At 45.5% G+C, this 21811-nt stretch overlaps 2 protein-coding genes across 2 annotated transcripts in view; one reads left to right on the forward strand and one right to left on the reverse strand.

The window, feature by feature from the left end:
- Nucleotides 1–120: 120 nt before the first annotated feature.
- LOC115199679 (histidine-rich glycoprotein-like) lies at nt 121–1853 on the reverse strand. The gene is made up of 2 exons (XM_029761986.1): nt 1837–1853; nt 121–1177 (listed from the first exon to the last, which is right to left on the reverse strand). Exons 1-2 carry the CDS (start codon nt 1851–1853, stop codon nt 121–123), a joined length of 1074 nt encoding a protein of 357 aa, XP_029617846.1.
- A 6388-nt stretch (nt 1854–8241) lies between these two features.
- The window catches only part of cspg4ba (chondroitin sulfate proteoglycan 4ba), a 57165-nt gene continuing 43595 nt past the window's right edge, over nt 8242–21811 (forward strand). Inside the window, exon 1 of the mRNA XM_029761987.1 lies at nt 8242–8893. Coding sequence (XP_029617847.1) covers nt 8242–8893 — 652 coding nt within the window. The remainder of the gene's footprint in view (nt 8894–21811) is intronic.

Consider the following 21811-nt stretch of genomic DNA (forward strand, 5'->3'; position numbering starts at 1 on the left):
TCTGATTTATTTTTTTATTTTTTTATAGGTATTCAATATTCGCGTGTGCAATACATCATCGATTTATGAAAATTTGCGTTAGGACCGGAATAATTATGAAGTAGATTCATTCTTTGGCAGTTACTTGTAGTATAGTGTGATGGAGTCATGGTTATGGATGTGTAGGGTGATGGAGTCATGGTTATAGATGTGTATTGTGATGGAGTCATGGTTATAGATGTGTAGGGTGATGGAGTCATGGTTATATATGTGTATTGTGATGGAGTCATGGTTATAGATGTGTAGGGTGATGGAGTCATGGTTATGGATGTGTAGGGTGATGGAGTCATGGTTATAGATGTGTAGGGTGATGGAGTCATGGTTATAGAGGTATAGGGTGATGGAGTCATGGTTATAGATGTGTAGGGTGATGGAGTCATGGTTATAGTTGTGTATTGTGATGGAGTCATGGTTATAGATGTGTAGGGTGATGGAGTCATGGTTATAGAGGTATAGGGTGATGGAGTCATGGTTATAGATGTGTAGGGTGATGGAGTCATGGTTATAGATGTGTAGGGGGATGGAGTTATGGTTATAGAGGTATAGGGTGATGGAGTCATGGTTATAGATGTGTAGGGTGATGGAGTCATGGTTATAGAGGTATAGGGTGATGGAGTCATGGTTATAGATGTGTAGGGTGATGGAGTTATGGTTATAGAGGTATAGGGTGATGGAGTCATGGTTATAGATGTGTAGGGTGATGGAGTGTGATGAGTCATGGTTATAGAGGTATAGGGTGATGGAGTCATGGTTATAGATGTGTAGGGTGATGGAGTCATGGTTATAGATGTGTAGGGTGATGGAGTCATGGTTATAGATGTGTAGGGTGATGGAGTCATGGTTATAGAGGTATAGGGTGATGGAGTCGTGGTTATAGATGTGTAGGGTGATGGAGTCGTGGTTATAGATGTGTAGGGTGATGGAGTCATGGTTATAGATGTGTAGGGTGATGGAGTCATGGTTATAGATGTGTAGGGTGATGGAGTCATGGTTATAGATGTGTAGGGTGATGGAGTCATGGTTATAGAGGTATAGGGTGATGGAGTCATGGTTATAGATGTGTAGGGTGATGGAGTCATGGTTATAGAGGTATAGGGTGATGGAGTCATGGTTATAGATGTGTAGTTTGGCAGGTAGCCTAGGGGTTAAAAACTTTGGGCCAGTAACCGAAAGGTCGCTGTTTTAAATCCCTGTGGTTGAAATCCCTGAGCCGATTAGGTGAAAAATCTGTCTGTGTCCTTGAGCAAGGCACTTAACCCTAATTGCTCTTGTAAATTGTTCTTTTATTCTATTGTCAATGCAATCCAGCGTCGTTGGGACGTCCCTCCGCTTAACCCATACCCTTACCCTAATAACCATAACCTATACCCTTACCCTAATAACCATAACCTATACCCTTACCCTAATAACCATAACCTATACCCTTACCCTAATAACCATAACCTATACCCTTACCATAATAACCATAACCTATACCCTTACCCTAATAACCATAACCTATACCCTTACCCTAATAACCATGACCTATACCCTTACCCTAATAACCATAACCTATACCCTTACCATAATAACCATAACCTATACCCTTACCCTAATAACCATAACCTATACCCTTACCCTAATAACCATGACCTATACCCTTACCCTAATAACCATAACCTATACCCTTACCCTAATAACCATAACCTATACCCTTACCCTAATAACCATAACGTATACCCTTACCCTAATAACCATAACCTATACCCTTACCCTAATAACCATAACCTATACCCTTACCCTAATAACCATACGTACCCTACCCTAATAACCATAACCTATACCCTTACCCTAATAACCATAACCTATACCCTTACCCTAATAACCATAACCTATACCCTTACCCTAATAACCATAACCTATACCCTTACCCTAATAACCATAACCTATACCCTTACCCTAATAACCATAACCTATACCCTTACCCTAATAACCATAACCTATACCCTTACCCTAATAACCATAACCTATACCCTTACCCTAATAACCATAACCTATACCCTTACCCTAATAACCATAACCTATACCCTTACCCTAATAACCATAACCTATACCCTTACCCTAATAACCATAACCCATACCTAATATTTTATCGTAACTTAACCATTTCAACTTCAATGGGGTAGAGACTTCCCAAGGATACCAGATAGGACGGAACAATCTTTCATGGGCTAGCTAATCTAAAATATATTGCTTTACATTTTCAAAGTAGCCCCGTGTTCACTGCTAAGACATCTTGCAGGGTGGTATAAGGAGAGGGTATAAGGAGGGGGTATAAGGAGGGGTATAAGGAGGGGGGTATAAGGAGGGAGTATAAGGAGGGTGGTATAAGGAGAGGGTATAAGGAGGGTGGTATAAGGAGGGGGGTATAAGGAGGGGGGTATAAGGAGGGGGTATAAGGAGGGGGTATAAGGAGGGGGTATAAGCAGGGGGGTATAAGGAGGGGGTATAAGGAGGGGGTATAAGGAGGGTGGTATAAGGAGGGGGGTATAAGGAGGGGGTATAAGCAGGGGGGTATAAGGAGGAGGAATAAGGAGGGGGTATAAGGAGAGGGGTATAAGGAGGGGGTATAAGGAGGGGGTATAAGGAGGGGGGTATAAGGAGGGGGTATAAGGAGGCGGTATAAGGAGGGGGTATAAGGAGGGGGGTATAAGGAGGGGGGTATAAGGAGGGGGGTATAAGGAGGGGGTATAAGGAAGGGGTATAAGGAGGGTGGTATAAGGAGGGGGTATAAGGAGGGGGTATAAGGAGGGGGTATAAGGAGGGGGGTATAAGGAGGGGGTATAAGGAGGGGGGTATAAGGAGGGGGTATAAGGAGGGGGTATAAGGAGGGGGGTATAAGGAGGGGTATAAGGAGGGGGTATAAGGAGGGGAGTATAAGGAGGGGAGTATAAGGAGGGGGTATAAGGAGGGGGTATAAGGAGGGGGTATAAGGAGGGGGTATAAGGAGGGGGTATAAGGAGGGGGGTATAAGGAGGGGGGTATAAGGAGGGGGGTATAAGGAGGGGGTATAAGGAGAGGGTATAAGGAGGGGGTATAAGGAGGGGGGTATAAGGAGGGGGTATAAGGAGGGGGGTATAAGGAGGGGGGTATAAGGAGGGGGTATAAGGAGGGGGGTATAAGGAGGGGGTATAAGGAGGGGGTATAAGGAGGGGGTATAAGGAGGGGGGTATAAGGAGGGGGGTATAAGGAGGGGGGTATAAGGAGGGGGTATAAGGAGGGGGTATAAGGAGGGGGTATAAGGAGGGGGTAAGGAGGGGTAAGGAGGGGTATAAGGAGGCGGTATAAGGAGGGGGTATAAGGAGGGGGGTATAAGGAGGGGGGTATAAGGAGGGGGTATAAGGAGGGGGGTATAAGGAGGGGGGTATAAGGAGGGTGGTATATGGAGGGGGAGATAAGGAGGGGGTATAAGGAGGGTGGTATAAGGAGGGTGGTATAAGGAGGGGGGTATAAGGAGAGGGTATAAGGAGGGTGGTATAAGGAGGGGGGTATAAGGAGGGTGGTATAAGGAGGGGGGTATAAGGAGAGGGTATAAGGAGGGGGGTATAAGGAGGGGGGGTATAAGGAGGGGGGTATAAGGAGGGTGGTATAAGGAGGGGGGTATAAGGAGGGTGGTATAAGGAGGGGGGGTATAAGGAGAGGGTATAAGGAGGGGGCTATAAGGAGGGGGTATAAGGAGGGGGGTATAAGGAGGGGGGTATAAGGAGGGGGGTATAAGGAGGGGGGTATAAGGAGGGGGTATAAGGAGGGTGGTATAAGGAGGGTGGTATAAGGAGGGGGGTATAAAGAGGGGGTATAAGGAGGGTGGTATAAGGAGGGGGGTATAAGGAGGGGGGTATAAGGAGGGTGGTATAAGGAGGGGGGTATAAGCAGGGTGGTATATGGAGGGGGAGATAAGGAGGGGGTATAAGGAGGGTGGTATAAGGAGGGTGGTATAAGGAGGGGGGTATAAGGAGAGGGTATAAGGAGGGTGGTATAAGGAGGGGGGTATAAGGAGGGTGGTATAAGGAGGGGGGTATAAGGAGAGAGTATAAGGAGGGGGGTATAAGGAGGGGGGTATAAGGAGGGTGGTATAAGGAGGGGGGTATAAGGAGGGTGGTATAAGGAGGGGGGTATAAGGAGAGGGTATAAGGAGGGGGCTATAAGGAGGGGGTATAAGGAGGGGGGTATAAGGAGGGGGGTACAAGGAGGGGGGTACAAGGAGGGTGGTATAAGGAGGAGGGTATAAGGAGGGGTATAAGGAGGGTGGTATAAGGAGGGGAAATAAGGAGCGGGTATAAGGAGGGGGGTATAAGGAGGAGGGTATAAGGAGGGTGGTATAAGGAGGGTGGTATAAGGAGGGTGGTGTAAGGAGGGGGGTATAAGGAGAGGGGTATAAGGAGGGGGGTATAAGGAGAGGGGTATAAGGAGGGGGGTATAAGGAGGGGGGTATAAGGAGGCTGCACTCATACACAAGGCGGAGCCACATAATGCCCGAAGTGACTGCGGGCAGAGCTATATAATGCTCAGAGTGACTGCGGTCGCTCCCTCACTCTCACACACACAAGTGGAGAGAGTAGGTTAAATAACTTCTGAATGATTGAATGAAGTGGTCGAATAATACGTGACCAAAATCTCAAGACCAACCAATCTGTAAATATGTAAACGGGCCGGATTACACCTTGAAGAATATTATTGAATGGAAAACATGGAATTCCCTATAACAAACAGCAAGAAACTGTGTTTTTACGCGCTGTTGTGGTCACTTGTTAGCCAACTGACACTGGCAGGTAAGACATCTGAACATTGGGACTTCTCGCGGGCGAGATTGATCGCTATTTATTCTGTAGCCTGTTGTATGTTTGTGTTTTTTTTGCGTGTCTATGCTTTTGATACTGTAATTCATTCATTTGGGTCTTAGCAAACGTTATTACGCACATCCGTTTCTCCCGGTGTATCGGGGAAATAACTGCCTTCGCTGCTTAGCCTATAGTACAATGTTAGTACAAGCTAATTTCCTGCATAATCTACACAATACCATATGGCCCGTCTAGCCGTCTCTATTTAGAACAACAAAAAGTAAGCAAAAATGCCCCTTGTCATCAAGCTAGGTAAGAGATAATTAAAAATCTATATATTTGTATTTATTTAACTAGGCAAATTATTTAAAATTTTTAAGTGATTGATAAGACTCAACTAGATCAAAAATTATTCAATTATCAATATTGTGTTGCACCTTTAACCAATAGCCTAACAAATCTAACAACAAAAATCAAGAACAAAGACTTTTGATTGTCTTTATTAAGACATCCTCTATATCAAATATCAGCCAGACCCCCCCCAGCCAGACCCCCCCTCAACCAGACCCCCCCTCAGCCAGACCCCCCCAGCCAGACCCCCCCTCAGCCAGACCCCCCCTCAGCCAGACCCCCCCAGCCAGACCCCCCCCTCAGCCAGACCCCCCCAGCCAGACCACCCCAGCCAGACCCCCCGAGCCAGATCCCCCCCTCAGCCAGACCCCCCCCAGCCAGACCCCCCCCCAGCCAGACCCCCCCAGCCAGATCCCCCCTCAGCCAGACCCCCCTCAGCCAGACCCCCCCCAGCCAGACCCCCCCCAGCCAGACCCCCCCTCAGCCAGACCACCCCTCAGCCAGACCCCCCCTCAGCCAGACCCCCCCTCAGCCAGACCCCCCCAGCCAGACCACCCTCCAGCCAGACCCCCCCAGCTAGACCCCCCAGCCAGACCCCCCCCAGCCAGACCCCCCCAGCAAGACCCCCCCCCAGCCAGACCCCCCCAGCTAGACCCCCCCCAGCCAGACCCCCCCCAGCCAGACCCCCCCCCAGCTAGACCCCCCAGCCAGACCCCCCCAGCCAGACCCCCCCAGCTAGACCCCCCAGCCAGACCCCCCCAGCCAGACCCCCCCCCCAGCCAGACCCCCCCCAGCCAGACCCCCCCCAGCCAGCCTGCCCCGAGCCACCTGCAAGCCCGATTCCCACCAGTCTAGTCAATACCTCAACTCTCTCCCCAAAAATGTTTTTACCCACAATTTATTTATTTATTTATTAAAGTTTAATTAATAATAATAATAATAAACATACACATATACATGAACACACAGAAACAGCAAATCCTCCATATAATTAATCTCATTGGCCTAATAGTACTGTTGAGCTCTTTTTACTTACACACAATATAGCTGGGTCGCCTCGTCCTGCCCCTAGGAGTCCACCACCCTGCAGCGCCCCAACTCAACACACCCCACTCAGATTTAAGATTTTAGTGAAACATTCCTTTTTGATTTCAGGTGTGTTAGGTCAAGACCAGAGTGACAACCCACAGGACGGTAGAACCCCAGGTCCAGGACTGAGCAGCTCAGCAGCTAGGGATTGACTAAATGGGTATCACCCCTGACGTGGGCATGTTTTTAATACAGACTCTTTTTGTCGTACAGTATTCCATATAAGGCATCCAGACCATATGAAAGTTGCACAGTATACCCTTAATTAATCTGGTAATAAATGAAATCTAGTGATACACAACTTGACATTTCTGCCATCCATTGTGATATTGTGGTAGGATAACTAACCTTCCAATGAATGGAAATGCATTTCTTCGATACTTGGTTACACAGTTTCGTTTTGATAACAGTCTCCAGTATCAACATTTACAGTACAAGCAAACACAACAACAACAACAGGAAGAAGGGAGAATCTGTAGACATGCTGAGATTAAAGAACATACTAATTCAGCCAGCCTTCACAAAAACTATAGTATATGTAAATCACAAGTCCCCTTTTGTGTTTTACACCTCCAGCAGAGGAATGACATTTCTGAGGGCATGATATTCAGTTTAACTGGCATATAGGATGTTCTATGGATGGTCTTATACTGCAGTCATTTATGTCTGAGATGATATGAACATGACTGGGTATTCTAACACATCTGTATCCAGTGGCTATTTTAGCATGTAAATCTTGGTGGGGCAAAGAAACAAAACAAAAAAAGTGGGATGCATGACAGCAAAGCCATTACACAACACAACACTAAACAATACATGAATTTCACTATAACGGTAACAAACGGTGCCCACAAACTGTTAGGGCCTACATTTACATTTTAGTCATTTAGCAGACGCTCTTATCCAGAGCAACTTACAGTAGTGAATACATTTTTTTATTTTTTTTTATTTATTTCACCTTTATTTAACCAGGTAGGCAAGTTGAGAACAAGTTCTCATTTACAATTGCGACCTGGCCAAGATAAAGCAAAGCAGTTCGACAACATACAACAACACAGAGTTACACATGGAGTAAACAACATACAGTCAATAATACAGTAGAAAAAAAAGAAGACTATATACAATGTGAGCAAATGATGTGAGATAAGGGAGGTAAAGGCAAAAAAATGCCACATACATTTCATACATTGTTTTTTTTTCTTCCCCACACTGGCCCCCCGTGGGAATCGAACCCACAACTCTGGCATTGCAAACATCATGCTCTACCAACTGAGCCACATAAAGCTGTCTCAACAGCAAAGTCCCAACACCTTACCACTGCTACACCTGGCTTTCAGCTGAGCCTTGTCTGGCAGCGAAACAGTTAATTCAGCCTCATTTACTGCCTTAAAAAAATATACAGCTGATATGACTGACTTGCTTAAACAAATGTGGTTTCTACTGACAGTTGAGATGTACAAACTATGGCATAAGGGGACGACAAGCGGATAAGAGGCAATCCGTAATTTCGAGAGATTAATGAGCGAGAGACGACGGACGTAGTCAACAACTATTTGTTCAGCACTTTTGAAATGTACAGCGACAGAATTCAGAACATGGGCTGTTCTTAGTGTACTCCCTGTACAACAAGTCAGAACCGTAGGATAAATAAAGGGGGCATAACAGTCAATGAAAGCTCTTACAATATTCAATGATTACATTTCTCTAAAACAGGTTATAGGCTACATGTGCACCGCCAAGTTAGAACAGTAGGTGAAATTAAGAGGTGAAAATAGACCAAGTCATTAGGGTGAGGCACATTGAACGCATTAGGGGCATTTTTCGGTCTTTGCGTGTCAAAAAACATACACGTCATTTAACCCTATTTGACTCGTTAAATAAGCTTTTAATTTGACATGTCAAATGACACAATTGTATTATATAATGTTGTGTGTGCTGAATTTGCATGTGCAAGCCAAGCGCCACCACCACTATCGGTAGTGTGGGTATGCGTGTGGGTATGCGTGTGGGTATGCGTTCGGATATGCGTGTGCGTGTGGATATGCGTGTGGGTATACGTGTGGGTATGCGTGTGGGTATGCGTGTGGGTATGCGTGTGGGTATGCGTGTGGGTGTGCGTATGGTTGTGCGTGTGTGTGTGGATATGCGTGTGGGTATGCGTGTGGATATGCGTGTGGGTATGTGTGTGGGTATGCGTGTGGGTATGTGTTCGGATATGCGTGTGGGTATGCGTGTGGATATGCGTGTGGGTATGTGTGTGGGTATGCGTGTGGGTATGTGTTCGGATATGCGTGTGGGTATGCGTGTGGATATGCGTGTGGGTATGCGTGTGGGTATGCGTGTTGGTATGCGTGTGGGTATGTGTGTGGGTATGCGTGTGGGTATGCGTGTTGGTATGCGTGTGGATATGCGTGTGGGTATGCGTGTGGGTATGTGTTCGGATATGCGTGTGGGTATGCGTGTGGATATGCGTGTGGGTATGCGTGTGGGTATGCATTCGGATATGCGTTCGGATATGTGTGTGGGTATACGTTCGGATATGCGTGTGGGTATGCGTGTGGGTATGCGTGTGGATATGCGTGTGGGTATTCGTGTGGGTATGTGTGTGTGTTTCCGTGTGTATATGCGTGTGGGTATGCGTGTGGGTATGCGTGTGTGTTTCCGTGTGGGTATGCGTGTGGGTATGTGTGTGTGTTTCCGTGTGGGTATGCGTGTGGGTATGCGTGTGGGTATGCGTGTGGATATGCGTGTGGGTATGTGTGTGTGTTTCCGTGTGGGTATGCGTGTGGGTATGCGTGTGGGTATGCGTGTGGGTATTTACGTGTGGGTATGCGTGTGGGTATGCGTGTGGGTATGCGTGTGGGTATGCGTGTGGGTATTTACGTGTGGGTATGCGTGTGGGTATGTGTGTGGGTATGCGTGTGGATATGCGTGTGGGTATGCGTGTGTATATGCATGTGTGTTTCCATGTGGGCATGCATATGGGTAGTCAAAGGTGCCCATCCCTGTTCTAACTATAATATAGGGTTACCTATTACTCTGTTCTAACTATAATATAGGGTTACCTATTACTCTGTTCTAACTATAATATAGGGTCTATTACTCTGTTCTAACTATAATATAGGGTTACCTATTACTCTGTTCTAACTATAATATAGGGTCTATTACTCTGTTCTAACTATAATATAGGGTCTATTACTCTGTTCTAACTATAATATAGGGTCTATTACTCTGTTCTAACTATAATATAGGGTCTATTACTCTGTTCTAACTGTAATATAGGGTCTATTATTCTGTTCTAACTATAATATAGGGTCTATTACTCTGTTCTAACTATAATATAGGGTGGGGGGGTCCTAAGTGGAACCCTATTCTGTATATACTCACTCACTGTTGATTATAGGGTTCTACGGGTCCTCGTCTAAAGGTGTGTAGCCCTACTATAGTACGTATAGAATATGCTACCCTGAGGGACACACACCCTGGTCCAATTGGAATTGAGGACCTACGATTACACACTCCCTGGTCCAATTGGAATTGAGGACCTACGATTACACACTCCCTGGTCCAATTGGAATTGAGGACCTATGATTACACACACCCTGGTCCAATTGGAATTGAGGACCTACGATTACACACTCCCTGGTCCAATTGGAATTGAGGACCTATGATTACACACACCCTGGTCCAATTGGAATTGAGGACCCGAAAATAAATGAGTGACATCATTCATTTCATATGATTACACATACCCTAATATCCTACTATGTAAAATGTATTAAAGCAAACATTTACTATGCTGTGTGTAATTGATTTAGTAAATGGAATGAAAATCGTCTATATAAGGACGTCTTTATTTACAGTTTAATGACAGATGGGATCTGGGGTATAATTGTGATGAATGAATGCATTATCATGGGTCAAAAATCATTAGCATCATTTAAGTACATAATGGGCTTTTGTAGAAGAAGAAGAAAAAATGACAGGGTTTTATTTATTTTTAGATCTAGCTGCCTATTGCACAGTCTGGCTCATCATGTTCAGAATGGATCGTTCCAGCTAGATCATGTCAAGGGTATGTGTACAAAACCCCAGAAAATTGACAAACAACCCCAGAAATGAATCGTCTTTAGATGGACTCCTGTCTTCAAGGAGTCAAGTGTTTTTTTTGTAGATTAGATAGTCAGGGCCAGTTTCCCAGACATAGAGTGATGGTTGGACATGAAGTGCAAAAATGCTAATATAGGTACCATTGACTTGCATTGGATTTGTGCCACAAGTGCTAAAAGGTTAGCGTTTGAAACAGTGGGCAGGTAGACAAAATCAAAGCATGGATTGCTGTCATACCTTGTTTATTGGATAAGGAAACCAAAATGTAATTTTGTAGTTTGGGTGAACTATCTCTATACTCCTGGACAAACAAGCCAATTATTTTGATAGTCATTAGATTAGGTAAAAACGGGCCTCCCGAGTGTCACAGTGGTCTAAGGTACTGCATCTCAGTGCTAGCTGTGTTACTAGAGATTCTGGGTTTGAGTCTAGGCTCTGTCCCAGTGGTCTAAGGCACTGCATCTCAGTGCTAGCTGTGTTACTAGAGACCCTGGGTTAGAGTCTAGGCTCTGTTCCAGTGGTCTAAGACACTGCATCTCAGTGCTAGCTGTGTTACTAGAGATTCTGGGTTAGAGTCCAGGCTCTGTCGTAGCCGGCCGTGACCGGGAGACCCATGTGGCTCCCGGTCACGGCCGGGACCGGCATCGTCCGGGTTTCGGGAGGGTTTGGCCAGTAGGGATGTCCTTGTCCCATTGCGCACTAGCAACTCCTGTGGCGGGCCGGGCTCAGTGCACGCTGACACCACGGTGTTTCCTCTGACACATTGGTGCGGCTGGCTTCCGGGTTAAGCGGGCGTTGTGTCAAGAAGCAGTGCAGCTTGGTTGGGGTTGTGTTTCGGAGGACGCATGGCTCTCGACCTTCGCCTCTCCCGAGTCCATACTGGAGTTGCAGCAATGAGACAAGACTATAACTACCAATTGGATACCACGAAATTGGGGGAGAAAAAAAAGGGGTCAAAATAAATAAAAGATCAGGTAATGAACATGAATAGGAACTATGGAAGAAACACAGGCTCTTTTAGGTCTAATATTACCTCTATAAACCTTTGTATTAGAGGGTGCTGGGCTGCTGGCTTCTGTTTCTGATGAGATACACTGTGACATCTCGCTTAGCTTTTAGATAAAAACATGGTTTTCAGGTTCAAGATTTTGTGAAGAAGAAATAACTAGTCGTGTCAACTCTTGGGTAACCTCGACCCCAGGCTATTGTCTGGTCCAACAGATGATCTCTTTGGGCATTTGTAGGCTACATGTTGGACATTTCTATTCTTCAGAACCAACCACAGATCTCTTTCATTGGAAAAGTTGTCATTCTCTACTCTCAGCAAAGACGCAGCCTGAAACGCAGAGCCACGCCATTCGGATCAGTCCTGATCCCATGACAAGACTCTATAGGTTTAAGAGGAGCTGTGATAATGGAAGTTCAAAAGTACACCATAGCCACACAGGTACACGAAACACGTGGCTTTTAAAATACAGTATATGGTGCCGGAGTACACACAATCCTTTGAGAGTAAAGGGAAAGGGGGGGGGATACCTAGTCAGTTGTACAACTGAATGCCTTCAACTGAAATGTGTCTTCCGCATTTAACCCAACCCCTCTGAATCAGAGAGGTGCGGGGGGCTGCCTTAAATCGACATCCATGTCTTCGGCGCCCCAGGGAGCAATGGGTTAATAGCCTTGTTCAGGGGCAGAACGACAGATTTCTACCTTGTCAGCTCGGGGGATTCGATCCAGCAACCTTTTCGGTTACTGGCCCAACGCTCTAACCATAAAAAAAAATTCCTCCCTAGGTCCAGAGACAACATTCAGGCTTCACTAGGTCCAGAGACAACATTCAGTCTTCACTAGGTCCAGAGACAACATTCAGGCTTCACTAGGTCCAGAGACAACATTCAGTCTTCACTAGGTCCAGAGACAACATTCAGTCTTCACTAGGTCCAGAGACAACATTCAGTCTTCACTAGTTCTAGAGGCCACATTCAGTCTTGACTAGGTCCAGAGACAACATTCAGGCTTCACTAGGTCCAGAGACAACATTCAGTCTTCACTAGTTCTAGAGGCCACATTCAGTCTTGACTAGGTCCAGAGACAACATTCAGGCTTCACTAGGTCCAGAGACAACATTCAGTCTTCACTAGTTCTAGAGGCCACATTCAGTCTTGACTAGGTCCAGAGACAACATTCAGGCTTCACTAGGTCCAGAGACAACATTCAGTCTTCACTAGGTCCAGAGACAACATTCAGGCTTCACTAGGTCCAGAGACAACATTCAGGCTTCACTAGGTCCAGAGACAACATTCAGGCTTCACTAGGTCCAGAGACAACATTCAGGCTTCACTAGGTCCAGAGACAACATTCAGGCTTCACTAGGTCCAGAGACAACATTCAGTCTTCACTAGGTCCAGAGACAACATTCAGGCTTCACTAGGTCCAGAGGCAACATTCAGTCTTCACTAGGTCCAGAGACAACATTCAGGCTTCACTAGGTCCAGAGACAACATTCAGGCTTCACTAAGTCCAGAGACAACATTCAGGCTTCACTAGGTCCAGAGACAACATTCAGGCTTCACTAGGTCCAGAGACAACATTCAGTCTTCACTAGGTCCAGAGACAACATTCAGGCTTCACTAGGTCCAGAGACAACATTCAGGCTTCACTAGGTCCAGAGGCAACATTCAGTCTTCACTAGGTCCAGAGACATTCAGGCTTCACTAGGTCCAGAGGCAACATTCAGTCTTCACTAGGTCCAGAGACAACATTCAGGCTTCACTAGGTCCAGAGACAACATTCAGGCTTCACTAGGTCCAGAGACAACATTCAGTCTTCACTAGGTCCAGAGACAACATTCAGGCTTCACTAGGTCCAGAGACAACATTCAGGCTTCACTAGGTCCAGAGGCAACATTCAGTCTTCACTAGGTCCAGAGACATTCAGGCTTCACTAGGTCCAGAGGCAACATTCAGTCTTCACTAGGTCCAGAGACAACATTCAGGCTTCACTAGGTCCAGAGACAACATTTAGGCTTCACTAGGTCCAGAGACAACATTCAGGCTTCACTAGGTCCAGAGACAACATTCAGGCTTCACTAGGTCCAGAGACAACATTCAGGCTTCACTAGGTCCAGAGACAACCCTCAGGCTTCACTAGGTCCAGAGACAACATTCAGTCTTCACTAGGTCCAGAGACAACATTCAGGCTTCACTAGGTCCAGAGGCAACATTCAGTCTTCACTAGGTCCAGAGACAACATTCAGGCTTCACTAGGTCCAGAGACAACATTCAGGCTTCACTAGGTCCAGAGACAACATTCAGGCTTCACTAGGTCCAGAGACAACATTCAGGCTTCACTAGGTCCAGAGACAACATTCAGTCTTCACTAGGTCCAGAGACAACATTCAGGCTTCACTAGGTCCAGAGACAACATTCAGGCTTCACTAGGTCCAGAGACAACATTCAGGCTTCACTAGGTCCAGAGACAACATTCAGTCTTCACTAGGTCCAGAGACAACATTCAGGCTTCACTAGGTCCAGAGACAACATTCAGTCTTCACTAGGTCCAGAGGCAACATTCAGTCTTCACTAGGTCCAGAGACAACATTCAGGCTTCACTAGGTCCAGAGACAACATTCAGGCTTCACTAGGTCCAGAGACAACATTCAGTCTTCACTAGGTCCAGAGACAACATTCAGGCTTCACTAGGTCCAGAGACAACATTCAGTCTTCACTAGGTCCAGAGACAACATTCAGTCTTCACTAGGTCCAGAGACAACATTCAGTCTTCACTAGTTCTAGAGGCCACATTCAGTCTTGACTAGGTCCAGAGACAACATTCAGGCTTCACTAGGTCCAGAGACAACATTCAGTCTTCACTAGTTCTAGAGGCCACATTCAGTCTTGACTAGGTCCAGAGACAACATTCAGGCTTCACTAGGTCCAGAGACAACATTCAGTCTTCACTAGGTCCAGAGGCAACATTCAGTCTTCACTAGGTCCAGAGACAACATTCAGGCTTCACTAGGTCCAGAGACAACATTCAGGCTTCACTAGGTCCAGAGACAACATTCAGTCTTCACTAGGTCCAGAGACAACATTCAGGCTTCACTAGGTCCAGAGACAACATTCAGTCTTCACTAGGTCCAGAGACAACATTCAGTCTTCACTAGTTCTAGAGGCCACATTCAGTCTTGACTAGGTCCAGAGACAACATTCAGGCTTCACTAGGTCCAGAGACAACATTCAGTCTTCACTAGTTCTAGAGGCCACATTCAGTCTTGACTAGGTCCAGAGACAACATTCAGGCTTCACTAGGTCCAGAGACAACATTCAGTCTTCACTAGGTCCAGAGGCAACATTCAGTCTTCACTAGGTCCAGAGACAACATTCAGTCTTCACTAGTTCTAGAGGCCACATTCAGTCTTGACTAGGTCCAGAGACAACATTCAGGCTTCACTAGGTCCAGAGACAACATTCAGTCTTCACTAGTTCTAGAGGCCACATTCAGTCTTGACTAGGTCCAGAGACAACATTCAGGCTTCACTAGGTCCAGAGACAACATTCAGTCTTCACTAGTTCTAGAGGCCACATTCAGTCTTGACTAGGTCCAGAGACAACATTCAGGCTTCACTAGGTCCAGAGACAACATTCAGTCTTCACTAGGTCCAGAGGCAACATTCAGTCTTCACTAGGTCCAGAGACAACATTCAGGCTTCACTAGGTCCAGAGACAACATTCAGGCTTCCCCAGGTCCAGAGGCAACATTCAGTCTTCACTAGTTCCAGAGGCCACATTCAGTCTTCACTAGGTCCAGAGACAACATTCAGTCTTCACTAGGTCCAGAGACAACATTCAGGCTTCACTAGGTCCAGAGACAACATTCAGGCTTCACTAGGTCCAGAGACAACATTCAGTCTTCACTAGGTCCAGAGGCAACATTCAGTCTTCACTAGGTCCAGAGACAACATTCAGGCTTCACTAGGTCCAGAGACAACATTCAGTCTTCACTAGGTCCAGAGGCAACATTCAGTCTTCACTAGTTCCAGAGGCCACATTCAGTCTTCACTAGGTCCAGAGACAACATTCAGTCTTCACTAGGTCCAGAGACAACATTCAGGCTTCACTAGGTCCAGAGACAACATTCAGTCTTCACTAGTTCTAGAGGCCACATTCAGTCTTGACTAGGTCCAGAGACAACATTCAGGCTTCACTAGGTCCAGAGACAACATTCAGTCTTCACTAGGTCCAGAGGCAACATTCAGTCTTCACTAGGTCCAGAGACAACATTCAGGCTTCACTAGGTCCAGAGACAACATTCAGGCTTCACTAGGTCCAGAGGCAACATTCAGTCTTCACTAGTTCCAGAGGCCACATTCAGTCTTCACTAGGTCCAGAGACAACATTCAGTCTTCACTAGGTCCAGAGACAACATTCAGGCTTCACTAGGTCCAGAGACAACATTCAGGCTTCACTAGGTCCAGAGACAACATTCAGTCTTCACTAGGTCCAGAGGCAACATTCAGTCTTCACTAGGTCCAGAGACAACATTCAGGCTTCACTAGGTCCAGAGACAACATTCAGGCTTCACTAGGTCCAGAGGCAACATTCAGTCTTCACTAGTTCCAGAGGCCACATTCAGTCTTCACTAGGTCCAGAGACAACATTCAGTCTTCACTAGGTCCAGAGACAACATTCAGGCTTCACTAGGTCCAGAGACAACATTTGGCCTTTACCGAGGTCCGCAGGCCACATTTGGTCTTCAGTAGGTCCGGAAGGCCACACTGCAAATTGAGTATACTGTATTACCATGCTGTTAACATTTTACTAAACATACTGTATGTTTTATCCCGTGCGTTAGTAGAGAAGAATAGAAAAGCCACAAATCCAGCCTGCAATAATACAGTCGTATGAAAAAGTTTGGGCACCCCTCTGAGGCTGCATAATAATTTACTCTGTCATCACAGAAAATGATCACAGTGGCATGCCATTCATTTTCTAATAAAAGCTGAGTACTGGGGTATTGTCCAGACAAAGATTTTTAGTGTAGCAATATTAAGTTGTATGAAATTAAATCAGATGTGAAAAATAGGCTATGCAAACATTTGGGCACCCTTGTCATTCTGTTGATTTGAATACCTGTAACTACTTAGCACTGATTAATTGGACCACACAATTGGTTTGGTGAGCTCATTAAGCCTTGAACTTCATAGGCAAGTGTATCCAATCATGAGAAAAGGTATTTATGGTGGCCAGTTGTTGTTCTCTTTGACTCTCCTCTGAAGAGTGGCAACATGGGAGCCTCAAAACAACTCTCAAATGATCTGAAAACAAAGATTGATCAACATTATGGTTTAGAGGAAGGCTACAAAAAGCTATCGCAGAGATGTAAGCTGTCAGTGTCCACTGTGAGGAACATAGTGAGGAAATGGAAGGCCACAGGCACAGTTCTTGTTAAGGCCAGAAGTGGCAGGCCAAGTAAAATATCGGAGAGGCAAAGGTAAAGGATGGTGAGAACGGTCAAAAACAGCCCACAGACCACCTCCAAAGACCTACAACATCATCTTGCTGCAGATGGTGTCAATGTGCATCGTTCAACAATTCAGCGCACTTTGCACAAGGAGAAGATGTATGGGAGAGTGATGCAGAAGAAGCCTTTTCTGCACACACGCCACAAACAGAGTCGCTTGAGGTATGCAAACGCACATTTGGACAAGCCAACTTCATTTTGGAATAAGGTGCTGTGGACTGATGAAACAAAGATTGAGTTATTTGGTCATAACAAGGGACGTTATGCATGGCGGCAAAAGAACACAGCGTTCCAAGAAAAACACTTGCTACCCACAGTAAAATGTGGTGGGGGTTCCATCATGCTGTGGGGCTGTGTGGCCAGTGTCGGTACTGGGAATCTTGTTAAAGTTGAGGGTCGCATGGATTCCACTCAATATCAGCAGATTCTTGGGAATAATGTTGAAGAATCAGTCACAAAGTTGAAGTTACGCCGGGGCTGGATATTTCAACAAGACAACGACCCAAAACACTGCTCAAAATCTACCCGGGCATTTATGCTGAGGAACAAGTACAATGTTCTGGAATGGCCATCCCAGTCCCCAGACCTGAATATCATTGAGAATGTGTGGGATGATTTGAAGCGGGCAACCATCAAACCTAACTGAACTGGAGATGTTTTGGAAGGAGGAATGGTCCAAAATACCTTCATCCAGAATCCAGACACTCATTAGAGGCTATAGGAATTGTGTAGAGGCTGTTATTTTAGCAAAAGGAGGCTCTACTAAATATTGATGTGATTTTTCTATTGGGGTGTCCAAATTTATGCACCTGTCTAATTTTGTTTTGATGCATATTGCACATTTTCTGTTAATCCAATAAACCTCATTTCACTACTGAAATATTACTGTGTCCATCAGTTATTTGATAGATCAAAATAAAATTGCTGATCCAAACACCCAATTATTTATAAATGGAAATCATGGAAATGGTCAGGGGTGCCCAAACTTTTTCATACAACTGTAACTATATACTCTACCCACCCTTTGAGAAATGACTCAGAAGTTATTGACCAGTTTTATTAATTATTTAATGGTTTAACTTTTGACCATTTATCTAACTAACACTTCTGTGAAGAGGTTGTCCAAGGTCACAGCCTAATTTACATGGCCTGCTAGTCTAATAGGCTAATTGCTGTGTTCAATAGGACACTGTGCTACACGGTAGTTTTGTAACGAATGAATCAATTATTTGGACAGCGGTGAGTTTGACTAAGTACACAAGCTGTGAGTTGACACATTTAGGAACACTGAAAGTGCATGGACAACATACATTTAGAAGTTGCCTAATCGAACTTGGATAACCTCTCGGGTCAAACAAGTTTCATTGAATAACACATTTATAAATGGCAAAAAAAATACAGTCAAAATATACATCGTAAGGAAGAAGGTTTTTGCAGTGTCTCCTTCATCAAGAAGATATAAGAAAGCTCTGGACATATTTAATTTTTTTTGGACACATATTTAACACTTTATTTTTGTTGGCACAAAGCTACCTCCATACTACCATTCATTTACATTTACATTTAAGTCATTTAGCAGACGCTCTTATCCAGAGCGACTTACAAATTGGTGCATTCACCTTATGATATCCAGTGGAACAACCACTTTACAATAGTACATCTAAATCTTTTAGGGGGGGGGTTAGAAGGATTACTTTATCCTATCCCAGGTATTCCTTAAAGAGGTGGGGTTTCAGGTGTCTCCGGAAGGTGGTGATTGACTCCGCTGTCCTGGCGTCGTGAGGGAGCTTGTTCCACCATAGGGGTGCCAGAGCAGCGAACAGTTTTGACTGGGCTGAGCGGGAACTGTGCTTCCTCAGAGGTAGGGGGGCCAGCAGGCCAGAGGTGGATGAGCGCAGTGCCCTCGTTTGGGTGTAGGGACTGATCAGAGCCTGAAGGTACGGCGGTGCCGTTCCCCGTTCCCCTCACGGGGAAGATGAAGGTTTAATATCTATATATATCTCCATACTTCCATTCATTTATATGTGTTACCATCAGACAAGCCCCATGACACTTGTGGGGGTCATAGAGCAAAACGGAGAACACCATCGTGTTTGTGAGAGTCTCCCCTGGGCCAAAGCATTCGGATGACACAGATGTTTTCGTGAGAAGACCGGTTTTCAGGATGTCTCCTGGTCTGACGAACAGCGTTGTAGCTCTACCACTTTCTACTGCAGAAGTGGAAGAGCGACATAGGTCGGATGATTGAGAGGCATTCATGAGTGTAAAGGTGCCTGAGTGTAAAGGTGCCTGAGTGTAAAAGTGACTGAGTGTAAAGGTGACTGAATGTAAAGGTGCCTGAGTGTAAAGGTGACTGAGTGTAAAGGTGCCTGAGTGTAAAGGTGACTGGGTGTAAAGGTGCCTGGGTGTAAAGGTGACTGGGTGTAAAGGTGACTAAGTGTAAAGGTGCCTGGGTGTAAAGGTGCCTGGGTGTAAAGGTGACTGGGTGTAAAGGTGCCTGGGTGTAAAGGTGACTGGGTGTAAAGGTGCCTGGGTGTAAAGGTGACTAGTGTAAAGGTGACTAGTGTAAAGGTGACTGGGTGTAAAGGTGACTGGGTGTAAAGGTGACTGAGTGTAAAGGTGACTGGGTGTAAAGGTGCCTGGGTGTAAAGGTGACTGAGTGTAAAGGTGACTGAGTGTAAAGGTGCCTGGGTGTAAAGGTGACTAAGTGTAAAGGTGCCTGAGTGTAAAGGTGACTGGGTGTAAAGGTGACTGAGTGTAAAGGTGACTGAGTGTAAAGGTGACTGAGTGTAAAGGTGACTGGGTGTAAAGGTGCCTGGGTGTAAAGGTGACTAGTGTAAAGGTGACTAGTGTAAAGGTGACTAGTGTAAAGGTGACTGGGTGTATGTTGAACCCTCTGAGTGTGGGATCTTGGACTAGCAGTAAGTTCAGGATGGTTGATAGACAGGACGCATTAGGGTAGGAACAAAACATCCTCTCATTTCTCTCTCTCTGTTTCTCTCTCTTTCCCTGTATCTTTCTCTATGTTCTTTCTCCCCCCTCTTTCTCTCTCTCTCTGTCCCGTCTCTTTGGGGTCATTAAATATTTTCTGGATGAAGGGTGGGTGCCAGGCGGGTTGAATAAAGAGAAAACAATACCTTTAAAAAAGTACATAAATATAAAATTCACGGTTAAATGTAAAAAAGGATAGGCTACGTTGAGGTTTGTCTTTAATTATTTGACGCTATCTGGCATTAGTGCGTAAGCCTAACCTTTATGGCATAACTGTACGTGCGCCAAATAGTCGACATGCCAATCGCCAAAAGCTTATGGGAATGGACAGACAAATTTAACGTCAATCCACGGAGGCAAAACGGTCAATGCCAGGGTTTTATTCAATAAGAGAAAAGCTCCAAAATGGAGAGTTGAAAATAAAGACAAGGTAGGGCCAGAACAGTAGGAGGAACTGGGAGAGGAGGGGTGAAGGGAGGGAACTGGGGGAGGAGGGGTGAAGAGAGGGAACTGGGAGAGGAGGGGTGAAGAGAGGGAACTGGGGGAGGAGGGGTGAAGAGAGGGAACTGGGGGAGGAGGGGTGAAGAGAGGGAACTTGGAGGAGGAGGGGTGAAGAGAGGGAACTTGGAGGAGGAGGGGTGAAGAGAGGGAAGTGGGAGAGGAGGGGTGAAGAGAGGGAACTGGGAGAGGAGGGGTGAAGAGAGGGAACTGGGAGAGGAGGGGTGAAGAGAGGGAACTGGGAGAGGAGGGGTGAAGAGAGGGAACTGGGAGAGGAGGGGTGAAGAGAGGGAACTGGGAGAGGAGGGGTGAAGAGAGGGAACTGGGAGAGGAGGGGTGAAGAGAGGGCTGGGTAAAGAAAGGACTGAGAGTGTAAGAAAAGACATGTCATGATAAGACGTGTCATCTTTACGAACGACTTGGTGTGAACGGTGCTCTTGGGGAATATTAGCTACTGCATAGCCTCGTTCCAAATCATGCCAACTCCTGCCTCATGCCAACTCCTGCCTCATGCCAATGCCAGAGGAGTTGGCAAGACAGCCTTAACAGATCTGAAACTATCTGGTTCTGGTTCTGTCACAATACTGTAACTATCTGGTTCTGGTTCTGTCACAATACTGTAACTATCAGGTTCTGTCACAATACTGTAACTCTGATTCTGTCACAATACTGTAACTATCTGATTCTGTCACAATACTGTAACTATCTGCTTCTGTCACAATACTGTAACTATCTGCTTCTGTCACAATACTGTAACTATCTGGTTCTGTCACAATACTGTAACTATCAGGTTCTGTCACAATACTGTAACTATCAGGTTCTGTTTCTGTCACAATACTGTAACTATCTGGTTCTGGTTCTATCACAATACTGTAACTATCTGGTTCTGTCACAATACTGTAACTATCAGGTTCTGGTTCTGTCACAATACTGTAACTATCTGGTTCTGTCACAATACTGTAACTATCAGGTTCTGTCACAATACTGTAACTTTCTGGTTCTGGTTCTGTCACAATACTGTAACTATCTGGTTCTGTCACAATACTGTAACTATCTGGTTCTGGTTCTGTCACAATACTGTAACTATCCGGTTCTGTCACAATACTGTAACTATCTGGTTCTGGTTCTGTCACAATACTGTAACTATCTGGCTCTGGTTCTGTCACAATACTGTAACTATCTGGTTCTGGTTCTGTCACAATACTGTAACTATCAGGTTCTGTCACAATACTGTAACTCTGATTCTGTCACAATACTGTAACTCTGATTCTGTCACAATACTGTAACTATCTGATTCTGTCACAATACTGTAACTATCTGCTTCTGTCACAATACTGTAACTATCTGGTTCTGTCACAATACTGTAACTATCAGGTTCTGTCACAATACTGTAA

This window comes from Salmo trutta, chromosome 9, assembly GCF_901001165.1.
Source record: "Salmo trutta chromosome 9, fSalTru1.1, whole genome shotgun sequence".
NCBI lineage: Eukaryota > Metazoa > Chordata > Actinopteri > Salmoniformes > Salmonidae > Salmo > Salmo trutta.